This window comes from Microplitis mediator, chromosome 1 (assembly GCF_029852145.1).
Source record: "Microplitis mediator isolate UGA2020A chromosome 1, iyMicMedi2.1, whole genome shotgun sequence".
Taxonomy (NCBI): Eukaryota; Metazoa; Arthropoda; class Insecta; order Hymenoptera; family Braconidae; genus Microplitis; species Microplitis mediator.
The window spans coordinates 16,348,863-16,371,904 of NC_079969.1; the positions used below are offsets into that span (position 1 = coordinate 16,348,863).

The 23,042-nt window shown below is 28.6% G+C and overlaps 1 protein-coding gene and 1 long non-coding RNA gene across 3 annotated transcripts; one reads left to right on the plus strand and one right to left on the minus strand.

Moving 5' to 3' along the window:
* Nucleotides 1-3,414: 3,414 nt before the first annotated feature.
* LOC130674472 (uncharacterized) lies at nucleotides 3,415-4,965 on the minus strand. The gene is made up of 2 exons (XR_008991054.1): nucleotides 4,049-4,965; nucleotides 3,415-3,896 (listed from the first exon to the last, which is right to left on the minus strand). It is a non-coding gene; the product is annotated as an uncharacterized LOC130674472 (long non-coding RNA).
* Nucleotides 4,966-8,039: 3,074 nt separating this feature from the next.
* LOC130671904 (protein EFR3 homolog cmp44E) lies at nucleotides 8,040-23,026 on the plus strand. 2 transcript variants are annotated; one of them, XM_057476067.1, is made up of 11 exons: nucleotides 8,040-8,322; nucleotides 13,915-13,991; nucleotides 14,563-14,841; nucleotides 15,012-15,271; nucleotides 17,080-17,302; nucleotides 17,375-17,782; nucleotides 17,858-18,391; nucleotides 18,869-19,168; nucleotides 19,238-19,393; nucleotides 19,468-21,476; nucleotides 22,766-23,026. In XM_057476067.1, the coding sequence occupies exons 1-10, from the start codon at nucleotides 8,316-8,318 to the stop codon at nucleotides 19,618-19,620; spliced, it is 2,397 nt and encodes a 798-aa protein (XP_057332050.1). In that variant the 5' UTR covers nucleotides 8,040-8,315; the 3' UTR covers nucleotides 19,621-21,476; nucleotides 22,766-23,026. The 2 variants fall into 2 exon arrangements, with proteins under 2 accessions (XP_057332050.1, XP_057332087.1); XM_057476104.1 differs by lacking the exons at nucleotides 8,040-8,322; nucleotides 13,915-13,991 and having other exon boundaries at nucleotides 14,703-14,841; nucleotides 14,986-15,271.
* Nucleotides 23,027-23,042: the final 16 nt, after the last annotated feature.

The following is a 23,042-nucleotide window of genomic DNA, read 5'->3' on the forward strand; positions in this document are numbered from 1 at the left end:
TTCCTTATAACTCTTCGATTCACCCCCGGAAAACTCATCCCTACTAAATTAATTAGCGAAAGAGAGGGGCGGATGTTCGGGTCTCACTGATTAGCGACACCCGGTGACATGTCGAATCACTCAATTTAATAAACCGAGTTATAATTAGGACCCATTATCGACCGTGGACAAATCCAATTTTAGATCTTAATAAATAGCCATTGGAATCTATTTTACCCTGTTACAATACCTAAATAATCCGACATTTCGGATCAAGTGTGGAATTGAAAAAGATTGAAATGAATTGAAATTTTTGAATCTTTCTGAATCCTTCTCAATACCTTTGGAATTGGAAGGTATTGAAATGATGAAGAATTGAATTCTTTTCAATACTTTCGAATTCCACTTTAGAATTGGAAAGTATTTAAACGATCGGAATTTCAATTCCATTCAATACTTTCCAAAACCGCCGAGGGATTGAAAAGAATTGAAATAATTTTCAATTCACTTTTTTAATCAGGGATGATTTACCGGATTCATTAAAAAAAATTAAAGATGCAGCACCCTATTTTTCACAAATAAAAAATATATTCAGGTATGAAGTAATTGCTGACGATGGTTCGGTGGCTTGTATTTTTTCTTCAGACGACCTGTTCGAATGCCTCGGTAGTGCTAAAGAAATAAACATACATGCCACATATAAAGTAGGTTTTTATCTATTCAGTTTATATATTTATAAACGTGATCTAACATCACAACTTTCTGTATTATAATTTTCATTTAATATAATTAATTAATTAATTTTAATTTATCAGCAGACAAGAATTATTTAAACACTTTTTATCGAAAATTTATAATATCACAATTATTATTGTAATATAGTACAAATTTATTTTGAATAATATATAAATTAATCCATTTCATTTATTTGATAGTGTCAATTAAGCGGAATTAACATATCGCAATTATTGATCATTCATTTAAGAAAGAAAAATATTGTAAGTAATATATAAAAAAATTATTCAAATATTGGCAGGTCAAATTTAATGATTTGTAAATATTAATAGGGTATTCCATGTTTTTACGCGTTATGCGAATCAACTACTGTTTCTCTATATACAGCTATATGGAAACAGTTAGTCATTCGTCTGCCATTACTAGGAAAAATTTAAAAGTAGTGGTTTGTGATGCTGATTTTAAATTATTGTCAGCAACAAAAAAAATTCTGCCATCAGTCTCATTGAAAGGGTGTTGGTTTTATTACATGAGAGTATGTATATCTTTTTCTATAATAAAAATTAAATGAAGTATAGCTCCCTGAGCTCGAAAACAGCGTGAAGTTTTGGGGCTGGCCCGCAGGGTCAGGCGGTATTCAGATTTTTTTTTTGTTTTAATTTAGATGGCAGCCAGGAAATGGAGGAGTTTGAATTTGAAGGAAGACTTATACCACGACATTCTTACTTATGGGTTTTTAATTCCAACATTGCCCGCTAACCAATTTAAAAATGCAATTGATGTAATAATTGCTATGATTATTGATAATAAAAACATCTATTCAGACTCCACAGATGATTGATTATTATTTATTAAATTTTTGCAACAAAAATGGCAACCAGTTTCCGAGAAAATGTCAGTAGCAAACAATGTTAATAAAAGTATTAATACATCGGAATACTTAGAACGTCATCTTGGAAATCAACTGGGATCGTTATCGCCAAACATTCTCCAATTTTGTGATATTTGTTTAACTATTCATTATTATAAATAAAACTTATTGTAAAATCTTCCATTTTAACAGTTTTACTTTTATAATTCTAATAATTTTAGCAGGATAAGCAATAACTGTACCAGTGAAAAATTATTTTATGAAAATATTTTTAAATAATTTTATAAAATTTTGTGTAGTTTTATACAATTTCTTAAATGTAGAACAATACGAAAAATAATTATAATTTATTACTATTTTAATAAGAACGAGTGAAAGGCATTTGTGGAGAATATTTATCCAAATTACAACGTATAGAAAGAGGTGCTGAGTATAATTTACTCGTAAATCAATCATTAATAAAAATAAATAAGTTTTTATTAATGACAAATTAATTCTACTTGAAAATGGAAAATGTTTAATGCAGGAATATTTACAGTCAGCAATGCAACCAGACATGCAGAGACTAGAAATATTCCTGTTAAACATACCTCAATGTAAGTACCTTCAAACATTAAAAAAGATAAATATCATTTTTAATTAACTTAACACAATTTCTCAACTTTTTTTACTTACATTTATTTATTTCATTAGACATTGAATTCCTTGGAAATGTATGGCAATTCCCTGCTCAAAGTGAATATGTAGATGTTTAATATTTATTTATTTTAATCTAAAAGTTAATTTGTGCAAAAGGTACACAGTTAATTAAATTCATGTCTACTTCATGTCTCGCTTGTGGAAATGTCACTATTTATTTATGTATGAAAATCAATTGATTTAACATGAAAAATATATAAATACATAAGAGACAAAGGAAAAGAATTAATTATCTATTAATTTTTTTTTTTCAATAACATTTAACCTTCGACTTGAAATTTAAGAGCTAAAATATATTATTTACAAACATGATGACTACTTGAACTATCTGTACATAACATTGGTTTTTATTGTGAAGTTCATCTGACTATCAGTAGTATTTGGCATTTTCAATTACTAATCATTTTATTTTATTAATTTATTGCTTCATTTTCTATAAATTTTTATCAATAATAATTTTTTAAAATAAATTTAAAAATTATTTATCAATTAAATTCAGAAAATTATTAATTATTTTTAAAATTCTTGTCATTAAAAAAATTATAATCAGTAGAAATTAAAATTAAAATTTTATTACGACACAGTTTGATGCAGTTTAAAATTAAGAGCACGAAAAATTTTTTTTTCAATTCGAAATTTAACCCCGGGCTAAAAATTGTCGGAAAATTTTTTTCAAAAGATTGCAGACGATTCTCATTTGAAATTTAATTCCTTCTTCCTCTACAATAATTTTAAAAAATAAAGAAAATTAAAATTCGTACCGAAAAAATTTAAAAAAACAATAATTTTCATACAGCAAAAATTTGCCGTGTAAAAATTTGAATTATCCAAATAAATTCGTGACAAAAAAAAAAAAAAAATTTATTAATGCAAATATATGAGAGTCAAAGAAGTATGAAATTGTCCAGGTCATGACACGCAATTTTAAAAATTGAAATGACCTGCGAGGTATTTTTTATTTTTCTTTATTTTATGTTCATTAATACTGAAATTATTATTATAATGAATTTATAATTATGGCAATACTATATGTACACAACAACTTATTATATAATGTTCAATTGTTTGATTCAATAAAACTACTTGTTAACTGAATAAAAAAATCTAATTAAAAATATTCATTACGTGAATGTTATTTTATTGTATTTTAAATATACTTACATATGTTATTTTATTTTTTTAAATATACTTACATAAATTACATTTTATATTTATTTATTATATTTTTTTTTTTTTTAATTTCTTCGCCATGTTGTAATTTCGATCCTTGTAAATACTTTAAATATTTAACAGGGGGCAGAGGCAGCCAATCGGTTCATGTGTAGCTCGGGCGATCACCAAAGTTAAACAGCACCGAGTGCGGTTGCTGTTTGGCTGGATGACCGCTTAGCCATGCATTGAACTTGATCGGACGTCTCTGTGCGCTAGGCGTGGACTGAAGAGCCACGGAATTTTATCGATCACTGAAACTTCACCCGCTCCGAAAAATGAAAGCTGTACTGGCAAAAGGTTTTCTCTGTGGTTTCTCTTTGCCGCTATACACCCACGGCAAAAAGGTGGTGTATAGGTCATCACGTAATTATGCAGTACAGAAATACAAGTCAGTCCACAGCTGCATGAAAAAAGAGGAGAGAATAGAAAAAGGTAGCAATTGTGATTAAAGGCAACAAGTGTAAAAAGCAGAAATTTGCTATACACTGTTAACAATAATAAAAAAAAAAAAAAAATACTTTAAATATTTAATAAAAAAAAAAATATATTTACATAAAAATTTAAATCCAAGTAAATTTTCCGTTTCTGCTACCTTGTGAGACCAAATAATTTTTACTGTTGGATCTCTAGTTTAGCAACAAAAAGAAGTACTCTGAATTTCGTCGACCTCGACTCTTTTTCCAGGAATAACCCAGATCCTCTTGTCATCGTCTTTGCGGTCCATGGATTTTTCGACAACGTGAACCTCATGAATTACTTCCAAATGTGGGTCAGTCAAAATAATACACGAGTACGATTCCGACAAGTCGCTTTTGGAAAAATTTTAAATTATTAAGTTGTGATTGGCTGTGGTAACTATCCGAGTGTCTTTTAATCATATCGGAATCTCCGAAGAACAAACTGACGTTACCTTTCTTCCATTCAATAACAGAGTCGTCTTAATTTTAATTTTTTTTTATTATTTAACTTTAATTAAACTTTTTCTTAATTATTTTCTATTATACTGAGTTAAAGACTCACTGTTAGTAGTTTTACTCCGTTTGATTTGTGTTGTATACACTGGTTGAAACACGTCCATTCATAAACACTCACAAACGATGAATTATAGTTGATTATTATTTAAATAAAAATTTTTTATTTAAAAATCGATATATTTATTATAAATTTATTTTCATGCTTTTTTTTATATGGTTATGTTTTTCATATGGATATTTATTTTCATTGATTTTTTTTTCTGGTTATGTTTATTATGTGTAAGTTCATTTTGCTCTATTTTTTATATGGATTTTTATTGTTACTATTTCTTTGTTTTTTGTTAATTTATTAATGAGTTTTATATTTATAGATATATTAATTTGTTCAAATATTTTTTAAACGTTCTATTTTTTAGTTTATATTTTGAATTTTTTGTATATGTTATTATTCGGTTATTTAACTATACTAAAATTTATTTGGTATACTTATATAGTAATGCGTTTATTTATTTTCATATATTTATATATATATATAGTATTTTATTTTAGGACATTAATTTTTATACCGCTTTTTATATGAGCCATATTTTTTATTTTCTTTTAATTTTAATATTTTTTTTTGGATAATTTATTAAATACAAAAATTTAATATAAGAAATTTTTTTTCTTTAAATCTTAAAAATACCTATAATTTATCTGTAGTTATATTTTAATATAGGGAATTTTTTTTTTAAGATTATTTTTTTATAGACATATTTTATAATAAATATTTTTATTTATACATTTCTTTTTTATATAATTAATTTATTATTTACTTTTTCAATTACAGATTTTTTTTTTTTTTCGATTATTTATTAAGGACTTGTGTCTCAGTAGATGTTTAAAAATATGGATGTTTATTTCACAGTGTTTTCAAAAAATGACTGACATTAATGTCGGCGATAGTACGTTTATTCGAACCTAACTTTTATCGGTCGTTCGTTTATTCGTACGAGTCGCTACACACTATTACTTTTGATGCAAGTGTGCGTTTCTACGTAACCTCCGTTCGGCACAAGTCGTGGCACCTAAAAAATCCTGAAATCATACATCGCGAAGTTCACGATTCGTCCAAGTGACAATTCGTCAAAATCATAAAATGCCCAGAAAAAAAAAGGAGGATAACTTTAGTCAATAATCTAGAATTCTACAGTAAAATTAGTATTATCTTAACAGTAACCAGATAATAGATAAAAAAAATCAGCGGTAAATTTAAAAACAAGATAATTGTATATCATAATAATAAATAGTACTTTTTGGAATTGAACAAGAAGTAAATTTATTATCTTTCATATTTAATAAAAAATAAATAAATTAAAACTTTATGGTAATTTAAGTAAAAATAATTATTAAAAAAACAAAAAAAAATTTTCTTTGACATTTGAAACGAATTACTTAAAGTAATTACCAAGTCCAAATAAGACATTAATATAAAATATAAATATAATTACAACTTGACTATAATAATAATAATAATAATAATAATAATAATAATAATAATAATAATAATAATAATAATAATAATAATAATAATAATAATAATATAATAATAATAATAATAATAATAATAATAATAATAATAATAATAATAATAATATAATAATAATAATAATAATAATAATAATAATAATAATAATAATAATAATAATAATAATAATAATAATAATAATAATCTTTATTTGCATTTCACTGTATAACTTCCATTTTTTTACAATTGCATGCCTCGAAAGCGAAGCGGAGAGGTTGTACTTTATAACCGACCTGTCAAGGTCACACGATTTCCACTCATTAAAGTGCATATATTTTTTTTTTTTTTCTATTACTCTTACACATTATGAAAAGCACATCAATATAAAGCTGAAACACTAATAAATAATCCTGATACTTTTTTTAATTTGTCTAATATGTATTAATATAAAAAAAAGTTCATTAAAAAAAATTTATCGTGGACGTCCATTAGTCTGTGGTTCAAAAAAACGGCGTGGTACGGATATCTCGAGAACGACTTGACGAAACTACTTAATTTTTTTTCAAAATTTTCAGAAATAAGCAAAGAAGGTTCCTTTCGAAAATCACTACTGTAGGCCTTCTTGTTTTTTTAAAAATCAATCATTACGGTTAAAACCGGCAATCTTACATGTAAACAAACACACACTGCCACCATTTTGCATTAGGAATGTTCTCCTTATTTATTTTTTTTTTACTTTTATTACCGTATATTTACCATGGAAATTTCTATGGGAAAAGAGCGGGATGTTCAATTTTATTCGAAATTTAACTTTAAAAAAAAAACATAACATGAGCTTTCGAGGCGTGCACTTTTGGATTTTCCAAATTTTTTTTTCTTATTCTTAGTTTATTTACTTATTTACATTGATTGATGTCATTCATAACTAATTTAGCATTCTTACAATCATTCGTACTTTATTATTGTAATTTGTTCCCTAGTTTTCGCGGGCTACAACTTGACTAATTTCTATATATTACAATTTACAGAGTCAAACTTCAAATCTTTATTAATCACATAGGTAAATTTATAATAATTATTTTAGAACATCGAAAAAATGGTTAACAGTGTATTTTTTAATAAAGATTTGAAGTTTGACTCTAATCTAAAAAATGTGTAGAATACGGTTCAAATTTTTTTGTAACAATCTTAATTAGTTTTTGATACTTGCGAAATTTCAACTATTTGAAAATTAATCATATATAAAATAAAATAATTTTTAGTTCATAATATAGTTTTTTAAATGATAGTTATCTTTAAAATTAATATTTTTTAAAATTGATTGATTTACGAACAATAAAAAAATAATTTTAACGATATATTTATGACTTGAAAATTTACATGTACGTAAAAATAATGTATAGAAATTAGTCAAGTTGTAATTATATGTATATTCTATATTAATGTCTTATTTGGACTAGGTAATTACTTTAAGTAATTCGTTTCAAATGTCAAAGAAAATTTTTTTTTGTTTTTTTAATAATTATTTTTACTTAAATTGCCATAAAGTTTTAATTTATTTATTTTTTATTAAATATGAAAGATAATAAATTTACTTCTTGTTCAATTCCAAAAAGTACTATTTATTATAATGATATACAATTATCTTGTTTTTAAATTTACCGCTGATTTTTTTTATCTATTATCTGGTTACTGTTAAGATAATACTAATTTTACTGTAGAATTCTAGATTATTGACTAAAGTTATCCTCCTTTTTTTTTCTGGGCATTTTATAATTTTGACGAATTGTCACTTGGACGAATCGTGAATTCTGCGATGTATGATTTTAGGATTTTTTAACTTTGACATTTTTTCAATTGGTCGAATTGTTACTTGGGCGTGTTTTTATTCCAACGTATTGAAACATTTGCATTTTGTGACTTCAACATTTTGTCACTTTGGCTATTTGTGATTTGGGCATTTTGTTGCTTCATGGAAACGTATTTAGGCGAAATAAACACTGGTCAGAATGTGATGTGGGGATTTTGCCTGCAAGCCTATATACATATATACATATCTAATTCACATGGCCACTGTCACTGTGTGTTGTGTGTTGTCATGTTGTTAATAAATATTTCTTTACGATTCGTTAGTCGTATCGGTATTTCAGCTTTTCGTAAAAGTAACTTGTGAACACTTTGTCAGCTGTGGGAAGTCTATATAATACTATAAATAAACTATTATAACTATCAAGTCCTAACTCGAGGACAAGTGCAATTATTTCAACTCTGATTGTTTGCTAGTTAATTTATAGTAAATAATAAATTTATTATTAAATTTGGTTGCCATCTTCTAATTATGCTAGGTAATTTTTTGTATCTATTATGTTATCTTAATCATACAATACAGTTACATAATTATAAGTGAATGTTTGACGATCGTTTATATAGATATAATAAATTATACTACGTTCGAATATTGATGTTTTGTGACGAATTGGCTACTTTTTAATTTTTTATTCGACTGAAAGTGTTTTATTGTTCCTTGCAATTCTACGCGACTGCTTTCGATTTCATAAATCTATACACATGACAATTATTTCATAAAAAAAATTTATCTAATTATGCAAAAGAAAATTTTTTTAAATTTATTACGATTAAGCTCAATGAGTGTACCAATAGTGATAAAACACTTGTCAAATAAATGACTTGAGGGTTTGCGAAAAATCGCTGTTCTATAGATTGGATATGGTGGCAAATTTTTGAAAAACCTGGAAATGTCAGGGAATCATGAATATACAGGGAAGAGTCACAGAATTTCGTCACAAAGCTGGACAAATTTTTACTTTTTTTTTTTACTGAAAAAATCCGATAAATTTTTTTTTCTGTCAAAAATTTTCAAAAAGTGGCGCGGCGCGAATGCAATTGTAATACCATTTTGAAAAAAAAAATGAGTAGAAATTGATTCCAATAGCGAAAAAATGAAATAGTTAAAATTAAAAAGGCTGTTAGAAAAGAAAGTCGTGGTAGAAACCAATCGTCAGGATCTTCAAGCTATTGACATGCGTATTGACAAGTTAAAAAACCAAAAAACATTAAAAGTATACATAAGTATTGAACTAATAAATTTCACTATATTTATTACTCGCGTAAGATAGAAGACCCAGTTATTGACCCTGGCCCAGTTTCTGACCTTTTCAACTTTTTTCTTACTTACGTAAAAAACTATAACTTAAAAAAAAAAATCAAATTTTTTTAAATTCATTGTAATTTATTCTGAGCCTAATTAATGGCAATTTAAAAAACATAGAAAATATTAACTGGATAAAAACAAATATTTTAGCCATAAGCGGCTGAGGAAGCCATTTTTTAAGTAGAGTCTAAACAGTTTACGTTAGGAGGTACGACGATTGAATCTGCCTTAATTATCATGTAAATAAAAAAATTTAACTAACAATAGATGGGTAGATCGATATTTAATTAAAATTTATTTTAATGAATTTTTAAAACATATTAAAATGAGTTTTGTTGTTGAAAATTGAGGACCAATAACTAGGCTCAATTTTAAAGGTAAGGTGGAGTTGTTGACCCTAAAATTATAACTTACTGTGAGCGAGGTTATCTGTTTAATTACATGTCTATAAAATTTAAAAATAGCAATATTTTTAATTTTCTTAAATTATTTTCTACTATTATTCATAATACAGTGATAAATTAACATTTAATATTCATTTTTAAAAATAGAAGATCATAATTAGATCTTGAAAGTACATATTCTCGGAGTGATAAAATTATTGTAAAAATAATGTCAATTTCGGTAGTACAAAATTAATTTTTTTATTGTTTTTTTATTCGAGTTTAAAAAAAAAGACAACGAACTACGATGAAAAATAATGAGAACGAGCGCTAGCTAAAGTGACTTTAGTTATTTATATTTTAAATATTGAAAAATTATGTTTTTGTTATAATAAATATTTAATTCATTTATCTAAAAAATAGTTTTAGTTCATTGAAACTTGGTAAGCACTTCAGAACCTAATCATGGTTTGTGTAATTTAAGGGTCAGAAACTAGGCCACTGTGAGGGTCAGAAGCTGTGACCTGAAAAATTCTAAGGGTCAGAAACTAAGTCTCTGAATGTCAATTTCTAAAACGTCAATTTAAATTATTAATTCAATTGAAATAATTATCTTACGCGCATGACTTTATTTGGCAAATAATAAACTAGTCGATAGACTTGTTATTTTTCTCATTAAATTAAATCTTACTTTAATTATTATAGTATAACCCCAACCGGCACTAGAAAGGTCAGAAACTGGGTCCCTTACCTTACTTGATTAATATTCTATAAAACGTTCGTGTTTATGAAATTTATTCTAGTGAAAATAATGAGTGTGAATGTAGCTGACAATTATCAATTTTTTAAATTTTAGAATAAACGAATAAAATGTAAGTAAGGCTATAATTAAAAAATGCATATTTAAATAAATGCGAAATCCGTAAGCGCATTTTTTTTAATTTCATTATTTTAATTCATTAAATATTTATTTCAAATTTATAAATTGTCTGATGTCTGCTACATTCACACTCATTGAAATTGAAAAATTTATTTATATTTTATTATAGAGTAAGTTATATAAAAACCTAGATAAAAAATAAAAAATTACCTATTTAATGATTAAAAAAAAACTTATGAACATTGACACAATAAAATAAAGTTTCATTTAACGACAATGATTGATTATTTATTGAACCGACTTATACTATTTTATTTTGAATTAAATAACTATTTCCAAGGATTTAATATAACTACATATGATCAGGGATTTTTGAAATTATTTACTGGAATGCCTGGAAAAGTCAGAATCTCAGTTTCAAAAGTCTGTGGTCAACGTGTTTGAGCTTGGATTTTTTTAAATGCTAGCAAAGTGAGTCCTTTAGATTTCCAAAAGTAGAAAAGGTTTCAAAAAAATGAAATAATATTTCGTGGATCATATCATATATAATTAGGATTAAAAGATACATAAAACGATTTAAAATTTTGAGTTGCAAACAATATTTAATTGTACAATAATGATAAAAATTTAGTTATTCACGGAAATAGAAAAAAAAAATTGTACATCCTACTTTTGACATCAAATGTAATAAATGCATAACTAGTAATTAATAAATAACTAACATTAAAATAATAACACACTTGAAATAAAGATTATAACACCGAAATTAAAATCTTGCTGAATAAGAAAAGAATGCATGTGATTTCTACTGTTCTGATGCTTCAGATTAAGTTTCATTTTTGTTACAACATATAATCAGATACAATCACATAAAATTATCTTGAATCTTATAAAATATATATGAGTATGTTTAATCATATCACACTTTTTAGATGCATTGATATTTAAATACATAGATATACTAATCATACATAACTAAATTTATTTTCATATAATTATGTATAATTCTACATAATGGCTACTTTTTAGTGAACGTCATACTGTGGGAGTGCGTGAATCTCATTAAATTTTACAGAATAATTTAGATACAATATAATAATGTAACATTATTTGAGAAAATAGTTTATTACACACCTAGGGAAGTAAAGAAAGAAATGTCTCAGATCACATGTAATTGTAACAAACATCTGATCTGATGCTTTCTTCTTTACTTCCCGAGGAGTGTATACTATTTTTCTCCTCGGCGGAGGCGGAAAGCGGCAACTTCGTTTTGCACAGCGGGACGAAAGTTGATCTGTTTCACCCATTTATAATTGTTATCATAATTATATATAAATCGTTTATTTGAGAAACCCCATAAGTCAAGAAAACAAAATTTTGCAGGAAACACAAAAAACATTTTTTTGGAGAAACTTGACAGTAAAATAATAAATAAATAATTGAATACAATAATGTTAGCGTTTCTGAAAAAGATTCCAACAAGAAAAATTTAATTTTTTAAATGAAACTACTTAAAAAAATTACTTAAAGTTGATTGACTTATGGGGTTTCTTAACCAAACGGAAAAAAAAGTTATAAAATCATTGTTTTTTTTTAATGTTTCCACTCAGATCATTTATTACACTGATAAAATGAAGTATTAAATGTGTATTCGAACTCTGAAACTCAGAAATTACAAAAAATTATAATTAATTTAAACATTTTAATTAGTCATATAACAGTCAACAATAAAACAACATTTGAAATTAATTTCCCAAAAAAGCGCGAATTTTGAATAGAAAAAAAAAAAAAATTATTTTTGTAAAACTAAAACTGCATATGTTTATTTGAGTCATTGGCTTACCCATACAAAGTTTGGAAACCGGCCCTTGGATGGCCCATCGCTGGGCGAAGTATAATGATTAACGGCCAGTCAATAGGAACTTTTAATGGCCCATGAACGGCTGAATATACAAATGATAACGTCGGCCCATCAATGGCGATCAACTATCGGCCGATTAATGGCAGCCAGCAATCGGCCAAGCAAGCAAATAAATTTAATTTAAAAAAATTTTTATTTTTATTATCCTAGTAGAATTCACGATTATTAACGTTTAAACTATTCAAGTGAGGTAAATGATGTGAAAAAAACTCGGTGAAAATTCTGCTGGGCTCTGGGCGCAATCTGCCGTCCTTCTGATTGCTGGGTCTGAACATTGGCTACTGGACGAACCTACTAATGTTGAGCTGATTCTTTTATATGATCTACTTATTCAGTCTACTTCAACCATTCGGTTTTATGAAATATAAAGAGAAATTTATTAAATATTTTCGATTATTTAGAAAGAGGAAAAAAAATTATTTCGTACTATTTTTATTATAATCACATAATTTTAAAAAAGAATACTTCTTTAATTTAATTGATTAGTTATCAAGGACCTAGTTGAATTATTTCGCTCTACTACTATTATCCAAAATGACATTTATTATGAAAATTTATGACTTATTTTTTTAAGTAAATTAATTTTTATAAATAAGTTATAAAATTGCCGTTGTTGATTGCAAATAATAACGAACAAAAAAATATTTTAATTATTAGTTGTAAAAAACTTTAATCGGAAAATTAAAATATATTATTAAGAACCGTTTTCAGATAATTTTGTCCAAGCTTTTCTCTGAGATAAAAACCCTAAACGCTAAATAAACACACAGACCCGATGCTTTACTCTATGAACTAGCGAAGTGCACTTCAATTTTTTGACAACTTCCATTTGTTTACGAGAAAAGCTTGGACAAAGTTTCCATTTACTGTACAAGTGCAACAAAGATAGTACCGTTCATCCACTTGAGTGCGAATAGAGAAATAAATGAAAACGCGTCTTAATGAAAAATTAGTTTAAATCAAAAATAAAGAATTATTAATTAAAGATAACTATAATAATAAGTTATTTGTATAATTAATAATTGATTATTGGATTTTTTCATTCAACAAGAATCAATCATGGCCCACTGATTCACGAACAGTGACCCAACGTTGGGAAACGATAATCGGCCAGTCATAAGTAGCCATTCATTGGCCAGCCATCGGCAGCGTCGTTTAAAAAATTAAACGGCTGCTGGTAATTAACCAGGTTTGGGCCATTACTAAATGCCAATGCTTGGCGGAGTGACGGCAGTCAGACATCAGCCGATCTACGGCATTTTTTCCATTAACGGCGACTTTGTATGGGTATGGGGTTTCTCAATTAAATGAAATTGCTGTCACCCCGTTAATTTTTTTTTAAAACGCTGATTTGATGTATATTTTGATTGATTTCTATGGAGGGACATCCAAAGAACCCAAAAATGCAAATAACCCAATTTCGTAAAAAACATGACTTATGGAGTTTCTCAAATAAACGATTCATATAAATTGACTATATGTCCACTTGTTAAATCAATCGCCAAATTACGCCAGCGCCAAAACTCCAACAGGATGTAACAATGATGTTAAAAATTTTTAAGACTTTTTTCTATTTATTAGGTTGTTGTTGGTGTTGTTCAGCTTTGAGGCCGAGATATAAAAGACTTGTTGATAATATTTTTCCAGTTAATCCTCAGGTAATCATTTTAACTTTATTCAATCCCAAGTAACAGTTGCTTGGGCAAGATTCTGGTGCCAGTGCCTTGAGCAAAACCCCTGTTCACTAATGTCTTTTTCTACGTATGGGTCTTGCGCAAGATCATGTAGCAAGAAATCATCATCAAGACTCGTGCATGACTTGCTCAAGGCATTGTACACAAGAATATTGAAGATATCTTAAATACCGTGCAGTTGAAAAGCTCCTGAGGCATTTCTTGCACTAGTAACTTGCGGCAGGAAGTTACGCAAGGCTTGCTCAAGATCTGCTCAAGACTTAAAGTCAATTTTGAGCCTTGAGCCGATCTTGAGCAAGCTATGCGCAACTATTTTCAACTGTAGTCTTCCTCCAGAATTATAGTCTGTCACGAATTTCTTGTGAAAGGCTTGCACTAGACTTGCCATTGAAATCTAGCCACAAGTATCTTCAGCAAGACGCATAGATAGGAAAAGACTAACGTCTATTGAACTTGAAACCAGGCTTGCCCAAGCTTTGAACAAGATTGTTATATGGGTATATTTCTGACCTTTTCCGATTTTGCATTTTTTTAGGATGGGCTAGTCAAAAATAATATGGAAAAATTAACTTTTTACTCGTTAAGTAGCCCAGAAAAACTAGATAGAATTGGAGAGTACTTATTTCAACGTGCTTCAAGAGATATTTATAGACGACGAAATGGATTCGTTGTTATTGCCATGGAAGCAATGGATCAGCTACTACTTGCTTGTCATGCTCAAACTTTGAATCTTTTTGTTGAAAGTTTTTTGAAAATGATTCAGAAGCTTTTAGAGTCTACAGATCCTCAATTACAAATTTTAGCCACACAATCGGTAAATTTTATTAATTTTTTCCTTACCGAATTTTATTTTTCAATTCTAAAATATAAGTCCTACGTTTCTATATATTGCTTCCATAGTTTTATTCATGAATTATTTGTCAACTAAAAATCTAAATTATTGAATTATTTAATTTAGTTGAACAAAATCCTTTCCTCCGCCAGTTTGTCCGCTTTGCCAACATCGAAGAAGACACGCCATCTTATCACACACGTTATGATTTCTTTGTATCAAAATACTCAGCAATGTGCCACGCCAACAATGACAACCATGACGTTCGTAAGCAAATTCGGCTTGCCGGAATACAAGGCCTACAGGGTGTCGTGAGAAAAACTCTTTCTGATGACCTAGTAGAAAATATTTGGGAATCTGTACACATGGACAAGATTGTTCCATCACTTTTGTATAATATGCAAAGTTCAAGGTAAAGTAATTTCCGTTATTTTAATTATTTTGGAAGTACAAATAAGATCCAATAGCTGGCAAACAGTACATGGAGAAATTATTCTCGTTTTAAATGCTATGGTGTCATAGTAAAACCGAACCATATTGGCCACCTGACGGAGATTAAAATAAACGTATTGCAAAAATTACTATGGCCATAGTAAAATTTACAATGTTTACCGTAATTTGCGACAATCGTTGTCAATTCTCCTATGGCCATTAGAATTTTTGCATTTTTATTATTCCAATTTCCGTAATGTGGCTAACATGGACCGACATTAGTATGACACCGATAGTACTTCAAACAAAAATAGTTTCTGTGTGCGTCGATCGAACAAAGGGATTTCCTGTATGTAATCTTTTTAAATAGAAGAGGAACCTATATATCGATTAAGTGCATCTTTTCTGTAAAATAGGAAAATCAATTCCGCCCGCCCATCTGCCTTTAGTGCTAGGATGCTAACTATTCTGAAAATTTTCGAAAAACAGTTTACCTGGCGGGCAAACCCGAAAACTCAACTGTTTTTGAGCCAAAAACAGTTGCTAGAAGAAAATGCTCGATTGTGGTGCAGCACCACACTGATTACTGTGCGGAACCTGACTGAGTCGTGTGCGCATATCACTCAGTCAGGTTCCGCACAGTAATCAGTGTGGCGCTCCACCACAATCGAGCATTTTCTTCCAATATTGTACTGAGTCGGGTGCAGAACAGTCGGGTTCCAATCTTTCCGTGTGAAATAACATGAAAAAAAAAATTTAAGTTTGGACTTTTATACGTTGGCAATGGCTCATTGTACAGATCTCAGGATATGTTTTCAAAGGGAATTTTTGATAAATTCATCTGTTCAAAAGTTATTGGAGTTTGAAGTCAAGTTATAGTAAAGTTCGAGATTTTTTTACTTTTCCAGCGAAACTATCAGACTTATCACAAAATGTCAGAGGATATTTTTTGTAGAATATTTTTTATAAAGTTTTTCCAAATTCTACAATATTTTCTAATAATTTTCATTTAAATGTCAAGCTCTTGAAATCGATCAGAACACTACTTTTTTAAAGAGCTTGACATTAAAATGGAAGATAGAAAAGATTTTATATTTTAATGGAAAAACCTAAATTTTTGTTTAAGAAACTGTTTAATATGATAATCATATGTAACAATACAATTTACTATATTTTAAAGCTTAATAACTTATTTTCTGTAGAATATACGAAAACAACACCAGAGATTTTTTGTAAAGAATTTCATTTTTTACAAGTCTATTTATTTTGATTTTCAAACAAATTTTTTTCAACACCTTTGTATTTTAAGAACAAAAATATTTTTTTTTAGCATGTAACTTTTATAGGAAAATAAATATACGCTGGGCTCTTAGTAAAATTGGGATTTCAACCCGATGTTTCGGGCGAATTTTTTTTTTATACTTTACTCTCTTAAAATGAATCAATAAAAAGTTCTGCAAATCAGTGAATATTCACTGCAAATCAGTCCCAAGTACATCACTGATTGAATTAGTGATATACGTGGGACTATTCGTGCAGTGAATATTCACTGATATGCAGAATTTTTTACTGATTCATTTTAAGAGAGTAAACTTACTTTTGAGATCATATAAGAAAATAATTTCTCTTTTTGTTGAAAAGTTTCAATTTTCTTATCGGAAAGAAAAAATATTTTTTGGAACCACTCAATTTATATTTATATATATATATATATATATATAAAGGTTAATTCATTTATCATAAAATGTTTAATTTTTTTCAAGTTCTAAATCTATTCATGTTTGTAAGGTATGCAGACAAAGAAAATGCAACAGTAGATAGTCCGACAGAAGAAAGGTCTGATCCTCCTCAATTCGCTGAAACATGTATGCGTGAACTTGTCGGTCGGGCATCTTTTGGTCACATACGTTGTGTTATTCGACCTGTGTTACGACACTTAGACAATCATCAATTATGGGTTCCCAATTATTTCGCAATACATACATTCAGAATAATTATGTTTTCTATTCAAGTATGAATTACTTATACATCATTAATTATAATTAAATTTTAGCACTTCAATACTAGTATATTTATTTTCTAGTCACAATATTCTTACACCGTTGTCGAAGCTTTGATGACTCATCTTGATGATAATTCAAAATCTTCACCGAAAATTCGAACAAGTATTGCAGACACACTGTCAAAAATAATTGCTATCGCCGCGGGAGAGAGTGTGGGGCCATCCGTGTTGGAGATTATAAATTCTTTGCTTTCTCATTTGCGTATCAGTGTAACAAGAAACCAGTATTCTAGTAATGATGAGCAGCTCTATCAAGAAGCTCTAATTAACGCTTTGGGAGAATTTGCTAATCATCTTCCAGATTATCAAAAAATTGAGATAATGATGTTTATTATGAGTAAAGTACCTTGCAGTCAACCTGATCGTTTCATTACTGTTGGAAAAGGAGACGTGTTATTACAAAGTATACTTTTAAAATCTTTGTTGAAGGTAATTACGTAACAATAAGTATCGAAACTGTGATACTTTTGATATAATCTATATTGTATTGACATATATTTTCAGGTTGGTACGAAGTATCAAACTATTCACTTGAATACAACATTCCCACCAAGTTTTTTGGAGCCTTTATTACGAATGTCTCTCGTAGCCGACTCTGAGATGAGGCTTTTAGTGCAAAAAATTTTCCATACATTAATTGACAGGCATCATAATATTAATAAGCTCACAAAGCCGACAGTCAATATATCGGACCTTGATCTTCTTGTTAACAAATCATCTCGTCCAGATGTAATATTCATTCGAAAACATGGCCCCGAAATATATTTAACACTCTATGAATCAATAGAGCTTTCTAGCAATACCGTCGAAAACATTGAAGCAATATACACAACATTGGCTCTTCTTATCGTTGAATTGGCTTCTGAAGAAACTGTTCTGGAACAGTTAAGACTTATTTTGAGTCTTCAAGATCTCGCTTTAACCAATAGTCAGCTCAGTATAACATTGAAATTGAACTTACATGCGATTGTTGTGAGTCTATTGATTCTTATTTCTCATGTTTGTAACTTAAGTCTTCTCATTGATTATAGTGAAAAAGTAAGTGCTAGAATAAATATACTTTGCCTTGGCGGATTTAAATTACCGTAATTTACCGCTTTTTGCCGCAATTTACGGTAAATTACCGGGCCCTCATTGTAAATTTACGGTAAAAATACCGTACTCTTGCCGTAAAATACCACAATTCTTCCGAATACCGTAAACATTTTGAGGTAATTTGCGGTATTTTACTGTAATTCGTAGAATTTTTACCGTAAGCACCGTATTATCTTTGTTTTTACGGTACGATAATCTACTTGACGATAAAATACGGCAGACTTACTGCAATGTTACGGTAAATTACCGGGCCCTCGTTGTAAATTTACGGTAAAAAACTGTACTCTTGCCGTAAAATACTATAATTCTTCCGAATATCGTGAATTATGACAAATTACGGTAATTCGGTTCTGCCAGGGTACTTACTACATTGTATTTAATTTGATTAAAAAACTATTAATTTCAATTACTTTTGAATAGATTATTAAGGCTCGTGAAAAAGAAGGGGCGTATTTGTTGCCACCGTTAAAATCACATTACGATAATGATTTGCCGAGCAAATTTTCGAGTTCTATGCTAATTGACCAAAGTATAGTTACCGAGTACTTGAAAATAGCCGGTTTCGACATCGGAAAGTTACAGCAAGGTTCAAAATACAATAGCAGTTCGCTGCAACATCGTCATTCTTGGGTCGACACTGCTGGACGCACTTCAATTACAGACATTAATACTGGTAGTGTAGAGTTAGATAGCGGAGGATCATCACCAGGAATGCAGAAAGTGAGTTATGGTTATTTTTAATTTTCATTGATTTCAGTCATGTAATGATTTTTTTTTTTTTTAATTTAGAAGTTAGTTGTCGAAGAGTTAACTTTTGAAAGTATGAAGAAAATATTAACTGAATCTAACAACAATCAGAATGAAGATGAAGAAAAAAGAGTACAACTATCAGAATATTTCAGAAACGCCACCTTCCAAGATCTGATTATAAAAACTCAACCTCAAGTAAATACTTTATAATCGAGTTCATAGTATTTCAAACACGAATAAATTTTAAATATATTTTATTATACTTTTAGCACGACGTATTGCAGAGTAAACTATCTGATATATTTAATTCATTAACAATGGAGCCAAGAAATTCATCTCAACAGAATATTCAAACAGTTGATACCAAACTGAATCAAACACCTGCATATGAAATTCATTTTCCCGAATTATTTGTTTACTAAATTTTATAGTTAGTAGTTTGCTATAGGATGTTATTTATTTTGTATTTGGTGCGATAGATTAATGTTTGTAGCTGTAGGTGTACATTCAAAGCCTTGAAAGTTAAATAAATCGCCAATGGATCCGAATTACGGTAAATTACCGACTTTTACTGCAACTTTGCCGCATTTCATGATAATTTGCGCCAAAATACCGTATTTTCACTTTAAGACAGAAATACTTCACTTATTTATTTATTTATAACGCATTTCTGCAATTTACAATATAATATAAAATTTTAATTAGATTATTTGATACGCAAGATAGATGCTCACAAAGATAAAAATTTAATTTTAATTAATATTTAAATAAATCATATGTTGACTTTTTGAATTCGTCCATTTTACCTCCAAAGAATTCTATTTTACCAGAGTAATTGTTGACTGCATCAAGAAACCTTATCCATGGGCTATTTTTAATGAATAGCTTTTTCGTAGTGGGTATATGGACTAGGCGGCTATTCCTCAAGCCAAATTTCGGGACATTCAGTTCTGTTTGTCTTAATAAGTCCGGAGTTACAAAATAACTATTAATAATTTTAAAGAAACAACAAAGCTGGTAATACGAATGTCGCGTTTGTAATCTCCATATATTCAGTGAAGTGTATTGATCTACCACGTTTGTTGCAATCCCATTCATCTTGAGTAGATATACAGTAAATTTTATCAATTTACGCTGAAAAGCCTCAAGTCTATTTATTTGATATTTTTGGTAGAGATACCATATTAGTATACCATACTCTAATGTTGGTCTCACTAGTGAGATGAACAGCAATTTCAAGGTGACCATTTATGAGAAAATTTTTCCTGCTCTTAAAATGCATCCCATAACCCGATTCGCTTTAGATATCACCATATTTATATGAGTCTTAGAGGAAAGTTGATTATCAAATATTACTCCTAGGTCCTCAATTGATTATAGCTCTTGCAATGGTAAATTATCTATTAAACTTAACGGTAAACAACCGTAAGTTACTGCCAAATACCATAACTTACAGTAAAATACCTATTTTACCGCAATTTTTCCGAATACCGTAAATTACGGTAATTCGCAATTTACGGTATTTTACCGTGATTTGGATCCACTAGGGATGAGTCGAAAAAAATTATAACCCGAGAAAAAATGGTATGATCTGAAGTTCTATATAATTATATCTGAACGTTTGCATGTAACTAGATCAAAATATTGGCAGGATCCAACTATATATATTATATGTTTATAAATAATTATACAAGATTTGTATAGTTATATATTACCAGATCTAGTCATTTTTTCTCAGATAAACTTTGAAATAATAAAAATAATTAAATTTTAAAATTAATTTCTAGTATTACAGTTACATGTCGTAATGGTCAATAATCATAATTATTATTAACGAATTGCTCCTTTTGTCGATAAAAATTTAATTCCCGTTTTCACTGGGAATGTCTATGAATTTATCCCAAAAATCTAATCAATCGTAACAATAACTAAGCTAATTATTCAAATGTAAATTGACATTAAAAGACCATAAAAGAACATCTACCTATTTCTTTTTTCATTTTTTTTCATTGTTTCGAAAGCCATGTCTACTTATATAAAACTATGCCTTATTAGATATAATTATATACATTTATATATGATTATATCCAATTATATATACAGTCGGATTCCATTAACTCGGACAGCTAGTCTACGGAGGAGCGAAAATTTCGCGGACATTCCGACTAGTCGAATGCTACTTCGCTTTTGAAAAGTAAACTACACGCATGTGCTCTTACATCTACATGTATGGTACAGATATAAACATACGAAGGCTCATACACATTCATAGCATCGGGTGAGTAATTTTTTATAGCAAAAATTTATAGCATCGGGAATTTTTCATTTTCACTAGAATTAATTTCATAAATGAGAACATTTTATAGTATATTAATAAAATATAACTGAAGTACGCGAATAATAAATGTAGTGAAACTTATTAGTTGAATACTTATGTATACGTTTAACGATTTTGGTTTTTTCACTTGTCAATAGCTTGAAGATTGGGAAAGATTCTTTGGCACGATGCTTGGAGAAGTACTTTGTAAAGAATTGGACAATTTTTGACCAAGACACTTGATCAAGATTCTTTATCCAGACTGGCGGCAGACTTGGGCCAGTCTGTGACCAGGATTTGATCAGATTCTTGGCCCAGAGTCTTGATATAGACTTGCGCAAGAAACGCAAAAGACGATGAGCGCGCACCTATTTCCCTCCTTTCCACTTGAATGTGAAAAGTATAGTATTGCAGTGGTTCGCTCATTTATAATCTAGTCAACAAGTTTAAAAATGTTATTTTTTTACAATTATGCATTGAGTTTGTAGTAATGCCTAGAAAAATTGATTTCCAGAATTTTCTAGCACTTAAAAAATTTCGGAAGTTTTTTTAATAGATTAAGATGAATAATTAAAATTATAAATAATGGGAATAGAATTCTGGAAGTTGTGACAATTTTATAGAAAATTACTTCTTTAATAATCGTTTTTTAATTTTACGCTTCCTCTATTAATTTTTAAGTTATTGCTAATAATCAGAGTCTCTCGTTTTTTCTATTTGATTTTGACTGATAAAAATTGCTATTTTTATTTGTAAAAAAAAACGTCTTGTCAAATTTAATGACGAATTCAATAAGCTGTCACTCGTACTTTTAAAAAAATGATTCATTTTCTACAGAGAACTCACTTCTTGACTACCGTATTGTAAATGAAACTAATGTAGAATGAGAACCTCTACTGTATAGGATAGCCCCAAAGTTTAGCAATAGATGGCCCCAGATTTCTGATCAAATTCTTGAAAAAATCTGACCACAGTCTGGCTCAAGTCTTGATCTATAATCTTGGTCACGATTCTGGACCAATTCTTGTTTGATTTCTACTGACTGTTTTATTTTCTAGTAGCCTTTTTAATTCTAACTGTTTTCCCGAATTTAAAGAAGCGATTTAAAACAATTAGAAAAATAAAATTTTCAATACTTTTAAATACTTTGAATACTTTTGAATCGCCCTTCTTATGGGCATTAACATTGCAAATCGTTTTACATAGTAAAAATTTTTCCAACTTTGTGATGAAAACTCTGACATTTTCAGGTTTTTCAGGTTTTCCAGAAATGTGACCATCATGAAAAAAGTTTTCTAAACAACTTGGAGTTTATCGGTTTTCTAAACTGAGAACGACAATGTAGAATATAACATTAACAAAATAAAATCCAATATACTGTCAATTGACATTAAACGTATGTGTCGTTTCGTGACTGAAAAAAATCGTAGACCAAAATTTTTCTTTTTCTTTATTTTACACTATTTTTAAATTATATCATATTTGTTATTTACATTATGTAATTGCAATATAGGATTAAACAGTAGC

Excerpts from the sequence above, each read along its gene's own strand:
- LOC130671904 (XM_057476067.1), top strand. Across the intron at positions 13,992-14,562 it reads TTTTTCCAGTTAATCCTCAG|GATGGGCTAGTCAAAAATAA; the intron begins GTAATCATTTTA and ends GCATTTTTTTAG. Across the intron at positions 17,783-17,857 it reads TTTTAAAATCTTTGTTGAAG|GTTGGTACGAAGTATCAAAC; the intron begins GTAATTACGTAA and ends ATATATTTTCAG.